Source organism: Vombatus ursinus, unplaced genomic scaffold (assembly GCF_900497805.2).
Source record: "Vombatus ursinus unplaced genomic scaffold, bare-nosed wombat genome assembly UNPS02014825.1, whole genome shotgun sequence".
NCBI lineage: Eukaryota > Metazoa > Chordata > Mammalia > Diprotodontia > Vombatidae > Vombatus > Vombatus ursinus.
The window spans coordinates 5,134,031-5,147,802 of NW_020954603.1; the positions used below are offsets into that span (position 1 = coordinate 5,134,031).

The window sequence follows — 13,772 nt, forward strand, 5'->3', positions numbered from 1 at the left end:
CACACACACACACACACACACACACACACACACACACACACACACACTTCACCTCCCAGGTTATACCCAGGTTAAACTGCAGACTGACATAAGGTTGAATTTCAAACACTGTAGGGGTAAATACATGTACTGACCTATTTTCCCAAAAGGATCATCCTTGAAAGGGTCCCCTAGAGGCAAAAATAAAAAGGTAGCCATCAAAATACCTCCACCCACTGTCCCCAGAGCCCTCCTTTTCCCGGTACAAAACAGGCACCAGAGTTAGGCTACCCAGCCACTCTGGAAGCCCCCCAGGAGAACTGACCAGTGCCAAGAGGAGCAGAGAGGGGGATGAAGGGGCACAAGACGGGGGCACCCCCATCTAAACACTGCCGGTGGCTGGGCCGAACCTAACTGCAGCCTCTGCAGGCAGACCTTCGGGATGGAGAGTCCTTCACCCTGGGCAGCCTGGACCACTCTGGGGCAGACAGCTCTGCTAGTCTATGTACCCAGGAGTTCATATGTCTCCTGAGCCCAGGAGCTGTTTTTTATCTTGGTACCCCCAGCACCCACCACACAGTGCTTTGCATGCAGGAGAAATCATATTTCCATGACCGCACTGAGGAGGTACAACATGGCTCTCCCCACCCATCCCAGTCATCCAGGTGAGCGACTAACTCTTGCCTGGGCGTGGGCCGAGCCGGGCCCCAACACAAAAGAAGCTACTTACGACCAACGAAAGGGTCCGACTGGAAGAAATCCAGGTTCGGTTCCACAGCAGTATCAGACAGGGAGCTCGAGTCTAAATTAAAGAAATCTTCCTAGAAAATATTCAAAAGTATTTGAAAAGAAACCAAACATATTCTGTTGGCATGAAGGTAATTAAAATCACAAGCACATTATGATAAGTCTGTTGTTTAGAAAAACAAAAGGGCTGTGATTTCTCCACCTGCTGAGAACTGGGCGGGGGGGGGGGGGGGGGGGTCTAAAGCAAGGTGAAAGGCCTTGCCTGTTGTGAAGGCAGCCTGCAGAACCGCCGGGGGAGGTGAGGTCATGGGTCTTCAGCCAGCTGGGGGCTGTGTGACCATGCATTAGGGATCATACTGGGCAGTCACTGGGGCACCTGGGAAGCCGAGGGAAGAGCCAAGACCCTGCTCAGGAGTTCACTTCCCCTGATGCAATGGGAGACCCACACTCACTTTTTCAGGTGCTGCGGGAGTCTCCCCTTCCTTTTCATCGGCTACCTCAGAGGAAGGAACTTCAGGACTGCTTCTGACCTAAACGAGATCCGAAAACAAACATGGGTTGAGTTAAAAAAGGAGTCTGATGTGGGTGGGAGGAGCAGGAGCCCGAGTCAGGAAGACTGGGCTCTCATTCCTGCTTTCACTGACCTAACAGGCATAACCGTGGTCACGCCATTCCCCTCCGCCCGCCAGATAAGGGGCTCTGTCGAAGAGAGAAAACGCTGCAGGCGGACTTGGAGTCACGTGGCCTGCAGTCAAAGCCTCTGCCCCAGCCATGCCGGCAGCTCTGGCCAAGTGCACGAGTCATTCTGGGCCTGGAAGGAGGCCAGAGCAGAGGCCAAACTAAATGACGTCTCACTAAGGCCCCTCACAGCTCTCTCTGGTGCCATGACCGCTCACACTGATACAAAATTTAACAAGATTTCCTCCCTGCGCCCTGGGAGACAGAGGGAGTGGGGGCTTGAGGGACTCTTTCTGCCCATCTCTCCTAGAGCTGCTCGCTCTGCGGCACTGCCAGCCACAGGCAGATTGGGCCATTACGCCGTTTCCTTCTGCGCAGGCTGACACGTACTGGGGTCTCTGTCAGCTCCTGGGGGCTCCCCCACAGCCTCCATTGCTGAGGGGCTGCTGCCACCTCTGCAGGCCCTTCTGTGGCATCATTAGTTCCCAGAGAATTAAATGTCCCCAACAGGAGATACAAGAGGAGGGGCCACGGGCACCGTATGCTCTGAGCAGGCAAGGTTTCAGATCTCAGTTTCTCCTCTGCAAAATGGGGCTCATCTGCTTGCACTGTCTCCTTCCCGTGCGGCCAAGGCCAAAGGCGACTTTGTATAAAATGCTTTGGAGATGGAAGAGTGAGTGATGAAGATGAGGAGAGTGACGGGAGATGTGTCACAGGGAGCCTAAGGAATCGGGGGGAGCGTCTTTTCTGGACCTAGGAGAATTCTGCTCACATACCGAGCTTGCCTCAGCACTATACGAACGAGGGTGTCTGGGAAATGGCCACTAGGCCAGAAATGACCACAGAGGCACAACTGGGCATCTGTCGCCCCCGTGGGCACCCAGCAGCGCTCCCTCACCGGAGACTCCTGGACCACCGGCTCCACGTCCAGGGTGCTCGGGGTGTCCGAGCGCTCGTGTAGGTTGGCTGTCTCACTGCTGCTGTTGCTGAGGCTACAGTACTCAGCAGCACCGTTGACCAGGCTGCCGTGGGGGCTGCGGCGCCAACTCTCCTGACTGCTGGGGTCGTCTAGCTCCTTCATCTCGGTCAGTCTGACCTGCATCTGGATCACAGGAAGAAGAAAGGCACAAGGGAACTGGGTCATTGAGAGAAGGAAAAGCAACACGTACAAGCCCTACCTCCTCGGCCAGGCGTGGCCTGAAGATGCCTGTGACCTTGACTTCGAGGTCCCAAGCGTGGCAGCAAATGGGAAAACCTCCAAAAGGCTGGCTTTGTTTTAACCAGAGATGTTCCTCCCCTGCCAGGCTACAACATGTCCAGCCCTGGGGCTGGGGCAGGGGCATCAGGGGCTGGTGCAGGGGCATCAGGGCCTGGCCTTCACAAGCTTCTGCTCTCCATCGGTCAGACGGAGCCTGGCACTGTCACTCCATTGTCCGGCCACTTGACTTGGCTTTGAGTCTCTCCTCTGACAGGTGGATTATGTGACCTGGGGCTTGAAGAGATCTCCAAGGTCCCCTTCTAGCTCGGAATCTCATGGGCTTAACAAACTGGCTAATGGGTGGAGCTGCTTGGAGAGGAGCCGCCATTTCAGCAGGGTGGGTCCTCCATTCACTGAAGCAGCCCCAAGCCTTTCTTGTTCAGCCAGGGACACTGGGCTGGCCTTCCAGCCCTCTCCTCTCCTCCCTGGACCTCAGTTTCCTCCAGTGTCTAGTGAGATGACTATTCCTCCAAAGCCTTGCCACCCAGAGCTGGGTGACAGCCAAGCTGAGCCATGAGCCCTGAGAGGCTACTGAGGTGCCAGCTCTCACCAAAGTCTCTGTAGAGAGCTTTATCTGTGAGATGACGATGCAGCCAGGGCGCTTCACCATCACAGCCATTCTGAATGGCAGGCAGGGCAGAGCAGGAACTGGGCCTTGGAGGAACCCGGCCAAGCAGCCCGAGGCCTGGGCCCAGGACGTGGGAACTACCTGCTCCGGAGGACAGTGGCCCCACATGGGACCTCTGGAAAACCAATCATCTGAGGCTCACGATTAACAGAGCATATCTTCCCCGTGGTCAACCCCAATCCATACGGTGTTTCTATACCCACTTTACAGTGAGGAAGCTGAGGCTTGGAGAGAGGGCGGTCCCAGGTCTGCATGCAGATGGAGGCTGGGGGCAGGACAGGAGCCAGAGCACAGTTCCATGCAGCCGGCCTCTGTGCCCTTGCCCAGGCTGTGCCCCCTGCCTCAAAGAACCCCGAGCTTCCTTCCAAGCCCAGCTCCGGGGTGGCCTCCTCCCCGAGGCCTTCACAGGAAGGTTCTCTCCCCCTTCGAGTGACTCTCCCGCCCAAGCCTTACCGAGGTGGCTTCCTGCTGTGACTCGTGCAGGTGCTGCTGCAGGGGGCCCAGCTGGGCCCTGCCTGCCTCCACGCTCTCCTCCAGCTCGGCCGTCTCACGCTGCAGGCGGCTGAGCTCCTCTCGGGCCCTGCTCAACTCCTCTTCATAAGTGGAGATCTGAGATTCCTGGCTTGTTAACTCAGCTTTCAGAGAGGAAATCTGGAGGTGGTGGGGGAAGGGAAGGAAGGAAGAGGAAGGGAGGGAAAGAGAGAGAAAGAAAGATTTGCTGCGCTAATCACTTTACAAATATCATCTCATTTGATCCTCACAACAGCCCGAGGAGGGAGGTGCTGTTACAGGAACCTGAGGCAGACAGAGGTGAAGTGACCAGCCCAGGGTCACTCAGCTAGAAGTGTCTGAGGCTGGATCTGAACTCAGGTCATCCCAGTGCTTCCTCATGGCACTGCCAGCTGCCTCTCGGGCAGAATCTGTCATTAAGAGTCAAGGCTCATACAACAGCAGTGACATTAGCCAGGCCCCTGAACGAGGAGAGGGCGGCGAGTAGGGCCTGCAGCACTCGGGGCTTCCTCCCCTGCCTCGGGGGGCCCGGCCGCCCTTACCAGGTGGGCCTCCTGGGCGCACTGCTGCCTGACGTCCTTCAGCTGCTCCTCCAGCGTGGCCTTCTGCTCATCAAGCCCGTTCAGGATCTCCTGCACCTCCTGCTTCTGGGCCTGCAGCTTCTGCAGACTGGAGCTCTCCCTCTTGACTTCATCTTGAAGGTCCTAAAGCAGAGAAAGCATGGATGGGGTCTTGTCCTCCTAATACCCAGCAAGAGGGCTGCCGCTCCTCTCCAGGATGCCGAGGGTGCTGAGGACCGCGGTGCCAAACGGATCCTGCGATGTGGTCCCCTGAGCCGGGGTGGCTCCTCCCCCGCCGCCCCCTGCAGCAGCCAGCTAAGTAAATGTCCCCAGGGAACAACACTCGACTTGGGTGAGCTGGGGGGCAGACACACACACGTCTGAAAGGATCAGGGGGTTGCTGAGCATGACACCAAATATGCTCAACACTGCAAGGAGGTGGGAGCGTGGTGCCCCTGTGGGGTCCTCCATGCCCCTGTGGGGTCACCATCCTTCGAGGCTGCGAAATTCCTCCCCACCGCCTCCCCTCGGTGTGAGGGACCTGCTCTTATCAGCTCTGGGTCCACGTAATTCTGCACCTGGTGGGCCTCTCCAGACAGGGCTGCCCGGCTAGCCTCTGAGATGGCACTCAAGGCTTCGTAGCCCATCTGGACTGGCCAGAGCTGGACTCCACTGACCCAGCAGTACAGAGCCCCGTCACCTCCATGCCACCACAGGACAATGGAGCAAGGCTCGTGCGGGGCCTGAAAGCCAAGACAACACGCACGGCAATTCTACAGCAACGTCTTCAAGGTGGCTTCCGAACCTCACTTCCTCTGTTAGTCGCTCCACTGGCCTAAACCACAAGATACTTACAAAGGAAAGAAAAATATCTCTCATCTTGATTTAGATAATCCAGAGCTGATGGTGTCAAGTAATGAGCACTCTTGAACATGGGCTCATAACCAGTGATCTGTGAACTCTTACAAAATATCTGGACAACCACAAGTCACTCTAATTGGTTTTCTTTGCGATCTTCCCTATTTTATATATTAATGAACGTGATTCTGAGACAGGGTCCCTACACTTCCCCAGCCTGGCGACTCGAGGGGCCCAGGACACACACATACACACACACACACACACACACACACACACACAGAGTGAAGAACTCCTAATCTAGAAAATGGTTTCATCAATTCTGATGCTTTAGCTTCACCTACTGCTGATACATTTAACATTTATAAAAATGATGAAAACTCAAACAGACTAAAACAAGGCTAGATAACCACGTGGCTTTTGGGTGGCTGAGGATGGTCTACATAACCCATTAGTCTTTTCCAATTTCAGTCCTTTCAATGTCACATCTATGTCTTCTTCATCCACTTTGTTTTCCCTGTGTCAATTACTAACCATACTGTAAGTGAATGAGGAACACAGGTGGATCAGTCTGATGGGTGGCTAGGCGGTCAGCCCTATCTCCAGATGGGTGATTACATGGACCCAGAGCTGATAAGAGAAAGCAGGTTAGACGCCACTGGGAAAATCAGCTGGCACCTTCAGCAACCCGCCCCCCTCCCCCAGCTCCTCCCTGACTTACAAGCCCATCCCTATGACCCTTATGGCTGGCCATCACAGCACATCATGATCTCGGGAGAATCAGAATCACAGGTGACCAACAATGTGAGAATTGGAAGCCGGGATAGGGACGATCAGAGAAGACAGCTGAGTCGGTCACAGACCATGAGAGAGCGGCGGTGGGGGGAGGGGGGGAGGAATGGCATCACGGAAAGGTTATGGGAGCTGAAGGAAGGTCTCCGGCACCAAAGGGATCCTCTGTGAAGGATCAGGACAAGAAGGTCCAGATCCCAGGAGGGACGCTGGACAAAAAACAGGCAGAAAGGCCAGAAATGGCCTCCAGCCTTAGCCTGCTGGGCCTGCTCTAGAGCGGCGATCCCACGGACATGGGACACAAAGAAAAATTTTTCAACGGCCTCATCAAAGTGTTAAGCAGAGTAACACTTGCTTTCCAAAATGAAGTAGCAAGCTGAACAATTGTTGCTGTCGTTCAGTTGTTTCAGTCACGTCTGACTCTTCGTGACCCCATTTGGGGCTTTCTGGGCCAGGGTACTGGAGTGGTTTGCCACTTCATTCTCTAGCTCATTTTTCAGATGAGGAAACTGAAGCAAACAAGGTGAAGTCACTTGCCCAGGCCTGCCCCTGCACAACGCCTAGGAAGTGGCTAAACAAACCATGGTGTAGGGAGGGGTACGAGGGCCTGTTGTTGTGTTGGAAGAAACCAGAAGCCAGGGAAGACTTCTATAAACTGATGCGAAATGAAGTAAGCAGAACCAAGGAAACAGTCTATGCTGTGACAACGGCAATGTAAACAGACAGAACGACAACAGCAAATCAAAACTGACTGCTCCTAAGTTATAATAATGCTTGAGCCTGGCCTTGGTCTTCCTTTCTTCCAACGTTACCCCCACCCCACTACGAGAGGACCCTCTGTTGATTCCGATGTGCGTGTGTCCCCTCCGTGGGCTGTGAGCTTCTGGGGGGCAGGCACTGGTATTGCCTTTGTCTGGGTCCCCAGCACAGTGTCAAGAGCAGGTGCCCGGCTCCTCCCAGATGGATTGCTTTCCTTGTGCTTATATTCTCTAGCACAACGCCTGACACACAGAAGGTGTTTAATATATACTTGCTGACTGACCGATGAAAAGGTGCCTGCCCTCCTTTACAGAAGTGAAGGGCTCAAGGTGTGGGGCACTATACAGAAGTCAAACTTTTTCAATGTGCTGATTAGATGCAGTGAACTGTTTTTCCCCTCCTTTTTCTCCTCTGTTAAAAGGGATGAAAGGGAAAAGGACCTATTTGTACAGAAATATTTATAGCAGCCCTTTTTGGGGTGGCAAAGTACTGGAAATCGAGGGGATGCCCATCAACTGGAGAATGGCTGAACAAGTTGTGGTATATGAATGTGATGGAATATTATTGTGCTATAAGCAATGATGAGTAGGCAGATTTCAGAAAAACCTGGAAGGACTTACATGAACTGATGCAAAGTGAAGTGAGCAGAACCAGGAGAACACTGTACTCAGTAACAGCCATATTGTAAGATGATCAGCTATGAACGACTTAGCTGTTCTCAGCAATACAATGATCCAAGACAATCCCAAAGGACTCATAATGAAAAATGCCATCTACTTCCACAAAAAGAAATGATGTTGTCTGAATACAGACCAAAGAATTCTATTTTTCCACTTTCTTTATTTCTTTTTTTTGTTCAAGTCTCCTCTCACAGAATGACAAATATGGCAATGTTTTACATGATTGCACATGTATAACTTATACCAGATTGCTTGCCATCTCAGGAAGCGGGGAAGGGAGGGAGGAAGGGATAAAATTTAGAACTCAAAACTTTTTAAAAAATGTCAAAAATTGTTTTTACACGTAATTGGATGAAAAATAAAATATTTTTTAAAAAAACAAAAAGGAAGGCTCTCCGGCAAGGAGGATATACTGAGAAATATTGGAGAAGTAAAAACAAAAGATACCATATCTATATGCATGTACATGTATACACACAAGTATACATATATGTATGTAATATATATATACACACATACAGACACACAAATAGACACACAAACTGTTTTTCAAATGTCAGATGTGACTGTGTTGCCTTCACACAGATAAAGAAAAGTTCCAATATGGTCACAGCTTTAAAGTATAAGAATAATCAACAAAAACCTGGGAAAAAAATCACCTCATCTTTTTATGAAACAAACAGCTGAAAGGGTGGCTTTGTGTGGGAGGAAGGTAACTGGCTGAGCCCACACACTAGCTTGTGGTGATGGTGGCCTCCCCTCCTGCATCCCGTGTCCATTGACTAAGCACAGGAGCCCAGACGGGCCCAGGGCTGAAGGGTCCATTTCTCCCTGGTCCCCTCCCCCTCCTCAGAGCAGACTCTTCACACTCAGACGTGTCTCTCTTTGATCGAGCAGCTGCATCTGCAGTGAGAAGCATCTCAGTGACATACTGTCACAGGACTTCACGGGAACAAGCAGAAGGAAGAAAAAACCTAATTATCTAAGAACGCTGAAAGTGAGTCTGATGACTAGCCGGGGGTCATATGAAAGCTTACGACAATTAGCCCTTCTTTAGTCCTTTTTTCTCAAAGTAAGAGAAACCCCGCCCCCCCAATCAAATATTAATTAACATGAATCCAAGCCCGTGAGATTTTCAGCTACTGAACACAGACCTGAAATTGGGGAGCCCCAGAAAATCAAAATCTGTTGAGAGAAACCAGTCTACATGTGCTAACAGGAAAAGACTCCACTTCGTTCCAAAATGATTCAGAAACCCGACACATGGCATAGAAACTTCCAAACCAATATCTACATCATGATATCCTCTGACTATTTTTAATCCTCCTTATTTTGGGACAAATTCTCTGATCCTGACATGAAGCAAAGGGAGCAGATGCATGCACTTCATTCCCCAGATCCGTCTGTGTGTGGTGAGTTATCTTAGCAACCACCAGCATGGACCATGGACCATAAAAGTAATTTGGCCTCTTGGGAAACTCCTCCCCTGGGCCTGTTTCTAACCCTCGGGGCTGTCCGAGGGAGGTGTGGAGGACAGGGCCCAGGCAGGCCTCCTGCCGGTTCTGCTCCAATTCTTCCAGCTCCATCCCCTGCTTGGTGGCCTGTGACATCAAGCACAGAAGAATGAGAATGATGAGGATGAAAATAGCCTAGCTGCGGATGCTGCAGTGCCAAGATGCAAAAGGAGCCAATAAAAATAGCCCCGTGAACCTGCTGGGGGGAGGGCTGGACAGGAGGGGAGAGTTTGTTCTGGTATTGGCAATTTTTAAAGGAAAGTGTGCTGTTTGAGGGAAACCAGTCTCACATCCAGAAAAGGAAACAAAAAGCCCGGCACCCAATGCTGTCGACCAGGATGTCACTGAGAATTTGGCAAGGCTTCTGCGGGCCACTCTCAAAGTGGAAGTTAGGTTCCGGTCCTTAAGATTCAACATGCATCCCTAACTGGAACAATGTGTTCAAGTTTGAAAGGTATCACGAGAAGGGCCAGTCGGGGGTGTGGCTGGGGTCTGAAAGCCTTGGGGCCCACCCTGGCTTCCTTTCACAAAGTCACGGTATGTCCCAAGCAGACAGAAGGAGCAGCAAACCAAATCTCTCCTTTACTTGTTTTTTTGCTAGGCAGTGGGGTTAAGTGACTTGCCCAGAGTCATACAGCTAGTAAGTATCAAGTGTCTGAGCCTGGATTTGAATTCAGGTTCTCCTGACTCCAGGACTCCAGATGCTCAATCCACTGCGCCACCTAGCTGCCCCAACCCTCTCCTTTACGCAGCAGAAAACGGAATCCCCAGCAGAGCAGCAGAAGTGACCTGAGCATCCCAATCTGGTCGCAGAGCTGCTGCGGGTCTCTAACCTTCATGGCACAACCCCACCCCCTCTTCTCTACTCCCACAGCTGCTGCCCGAGCTCAGGCCCTCATCACGTTGCCCCTGGACTCTCCTGCCTCGGTGGTCTTCCCATCCCAAGACTGTGTCCACTTCAGGCCACCCTGCACTCAGCTACCAAAGCGATCTTCCTAAAGTAGAGCTCTGACCTCGCCATCTCCCTACTTAGTAAACCTCTGGGATCAACTCTCAATACTGTCTGGCATTCAGTGTGCCCTCCCCCCACCTTTCCACATTTGCCACGCTTCACTCTGGAATCCAGCTGAGCTGCGTGCTGCTCCTCAGGGTCAAAGACTCATTTCCCCCCGCTACGCCTTTGCATGGGCTTACCTTCATGCCTGGAACGTCTCCCTCCTCAGTTTCAGGGCTTCCTTCAAGACAACTCAAGTCCCACCTTCTTCAGGAGGCCCCGCCTCTCCCAGTGCCTACCTGCTCTCTACTCTGCATCTCTCTTGTATGTGCACAGGTATTTGTAGGCAGTCTCTCCCACGGGGGGCCAGGACCACGTTTTTGCCTTTGTTGTTCTTGTTATTCCCAACATTTAGCACGTGCCTGGCACGCATTAGGCACTAATTAAATGCTTGCTGACTCACTGATGTGCCCGTGGCTGCATAGCTGGTTAAGTGAAGGAGTCAGGACTCGATCATAGTCTGCTGAATCATTTGACTCCATACCCATCATTCATTCTTTCCTCTCTACTAAACCAGTCTGGAAAACTGCCAGGGCACTCACACTGGAGCACCCCCAGCTCTATCACCTCCAGAAAGAGTGAGCTGAGTGTGGGGCCCTGCCTTTCCCAGGCATGTGAGAGGGTGGCTCTACTCTATGATGGCAGATCTAAACCCATTTCCCTTCTTCCTTTAGGAGAAAACAATCTGATTTAAATATTTCAATATTTAAAACACTGTACAAAAATGTTCATTTTACCTGAATCAACATGTGAGAAACCCTGGCCCTCTGCCCTCCCAGGTGTGGTTGCTTGGATGTACTAAGAGAATAAGTGAATTCTGAGCCAGTGGGTGGGATGTCCTGGACCCTTTGGGCTTTCAGGACGGTGAAGCCCATGGCTACCCCTCCTCAGAATCACATTTTTAAAATGTAAAATAACAGGATTACAAAGGAAACCAATTACGCTGAAACACAGTTTTTAAATTATTGAACCAGTTCCCAGATCTCAGGAGTCCATGACAGCTAACTGAATGTGAGAATGGAGGAGAATTCCTATGAGCCCAAGAGAAAAAGGGTCTTGTGTAAGGTCCCACAGGCCGAGCCGGGGCCTCTTCCAGGCCTCAGAATGACTTGCCCACAGTAACCGAAGGCCATCCTGCACTGATGTTACGAACCTGGGCTTGCCAAGTGTTTCAACTGCAGGCACAGAAATGCCTCAGAGATTCTCTCCACTGTCACCAGCCCCTCTCTCAAAAAGAATCTAACCACTGTGTATGGAGCGCCTACTCACTCAAGGAAGAGCTACACAAAAAGAGGTGAAGACGTGACTACTGCCAGATGACTAAAGGAATCCCAAAGTGCTGATAACGCAAGGGGTGGCAACACCCCTGGGGGCTGGGAGAGGAGGCACTGGCAGCCTGAAGGAAGAGACCCTCATGGAAGGAAGTGTAACCTGGAGGAAGCAGGTAGGCCGTCCTTCTTCAAGGGACCGCAGGGCTGCCGTGGTCAAGAGGGCTTAGCAGCTGGAGCACAGAGCAGAGATGACAAAGAAGGAGGGCTGGGCTTGATAACAGTTAAAGCTGTCTGAAAGTAGGAGAGGCTGTGTCTCTGCAAGGGCCCCTTGCCTGGTGGGCTGCGAACCAGCAGAGGGGCCTTGGAGGAAGAGGCCTGCATGGATTATAAACGATGATGGAGACCAGCAGTGCACAGAAGGCCTCATGCATACCACCCTCAAGACTGTGAACTTCTCAGATCCCAAGTTTGCTAAGAAAGCGATTCGGGTAGCACCTGCACAGGCTGCTGGGGGAGCCAGACGGCTCCTGCACCCACGAGTGAGGTGGCACGGGGCTGGCCACGGTGGGTGAGCAGAGCTCGTGGCTCCTGCTTGCTGGTTCAGCACACGCTGCCTCGCCCGATCCTAAGTTGGACCCTGAAACCAGCTCTTTCCAGCTTCTAGTTGGAGAGTTCTAGTGAAACAAGGAACGCTGGGAGGGAAAACATTTAGGGAAGACATTGAGGTCAGTTTTAGGGAGATAAGATCTGAGGGAAGAGTAAGACTGGTGAGTGTTCATGCTCAGCAGGCATTTGGAAACCTAAGCCTCTTTGGGGTTTGGACAGACAGCCTCAAGAAACATCAGAGCCGGGGGAACCCAAATTAAACCCACTCATTTTACAGATGGCAAAACTGAGACCCTCATTCCTCACTGAGATGCACCCCCAGCTCTGAACTGCTTTCTCTACCACGTCTCAGCAGCCTTCTTATCTTCCTCCAACTGGCAGGTTGTTTTAAGAAAGAGCTCAGGCCCGCCATGTTTACTTCTCCATTCCTTTGTGAGCTGCACTCCTGACTCTGGATTTCTTTTTCTATCACCCCGCACAGAGTCCCCGCAGCCCCATCCCCTGGGTTTCCACCCTCCTCTTGTGTATTGTCTTCCTCGTTAGAGTGTAAGCTCTCTGAGGGCAGGAACAGACTTTCTTTTTGCTTATATTTGTATTTGCAGTGCTTAGCACAGTGCCTAGTACATAGGAAATGCTTAATAATGCTTGCTGATTTAACATGTCATGTGACTTGCCTAAGGTCACACATAAAAGTCTAATAGATCTGGGGCTAGTCCCCTTCTTAGTCCAATGTTTATTGGCCCCATAGGTGGCCACCGAAGTCATGAGAAAGGATGAGATCTCTAATTGGACAACGAAGAGAAAGAAGACAACAGAGCTGAGGAGAGAGAGTCTGAGAGGAGCTACCAGCGGGTGAAGAAAAACCAGGATAGCGTCAGATACAGCAGCTGAGGGAGGACACAGCCCGTATCAAGGCAGAGACAGTCATCAGAGCTGAGGACCGTTCGCTGGGCTCAGCCATTAGGTGGTGCTACAGTGGATAGAGCGCTAGGCTTGGAGTCAGGAAGACCTGAGTTCAAATCAGGCTTCACACTGTTACTAGCTATGTGACCCTGGGCAAGTCACTTACTCTCACTTTGCCTCAGTTTTCTCAAACGTAAAATGGAGATAACAATAGCACTGATCTCCCAGGGCTTCTGTGAGGATCATTGGAGATAAAAATTGTAAAGCACTTAGCACAGTGGCTGGCACACAGCGGGTGCTACATACATGTGAGCTATTATTATTAAAACACTGATGACTTTGGATGGGGGGGGTGTTTCAAGAGAGGAGTGAGGGAGGAAGGCAGGACACAAAAGCTTAAGGAGAGCTAAGAAAAGAGAGGAACAGGAAGTAGAGACGTGTTCAGGATTTTTGAAGGGCAGTAGAGAGTGAAGGTGGTTATTGGGGGGACAGCAGAGCCCCTTTCTCTCCAACCATTCTAAGGATATTTTCAGACAGAGAGGAAACACTGGCATATTCCTCCTCACTCTCAATGGGCTTTTGTCTGAACATTTCCTATGCCCCTTCTCCATTCTGTTTTATGTTACAGTTATTTCTTTCAAATCAACCAACCAGCCTTCTATGTTGGTTTGTGGGTCAGTTCCCTACTGCCCTCACACACCTCTCTATGTGCCCAGAAACACATTGCCCTGGGCAGAGTGGGCCCTTCAGGAGTGCTTGGTAAATGGAGGCTTCTCAGGCAAATGCAGAGGGATGACCAGAAGATGAGGAGCCAAGGTGCCTGGGGAAGGAGACAGCCCTGAGGTGGGGGGAAGTAAGGCCCAGGAGGAGGGGAGGAGGGTGAAGAGGGAGAGGAGGGAGGAAAGGGAAGAAAGGAGAAGTGGGGAAGAGGGGAGGAGGGAGAAGAAGGGATAATGGAAGAGGAGGGGAAGAGGG

The 13,772-nt window shown here is 51.6% G+C and overlaps 1 protein-coding gene across 1 annotated transcript in view; it reads right to left on the reverse strand.

Annotated features, from left to right (window-relative positions):
* Positions 1 to 13,772, reverse strand: part of EPS15 (epidermal growth factor receptor pathway substrate 15) — a 136,683-nt gene that overhangs the window by 16,260 nt on the left and 106,651 nt on the right. Inside the window, exons 14-19 of the mRNA XM_027838178.1 lie at positions 4,343 to 4,504; positions 3,744 to 3,941; positions 2,303 to 2,506; positions 1,179 to 1,256; positions 710 to 800; positions 135 to 170 (exon numbers count right to left, since the gene is read on the reverse strand). Coding sequence (XP_027693979.1) covers positions 135 to 170; positions 710 to 800; positions 1,179 to 1,256; positions 2,303 to 2,506; positions 3,744 to 3,941; positions 4,343 to 4,504 — 769 coding nt within the window. The remainder of the gene's footprint in view (positions 1 to 134; positions 171 to 709; positions 801 to 1,178; positions 1,257 to 2,302; positions 2,507 to 3,743; positions 3,942 to 4,342; positions 4,505 to 13,772) is intronic.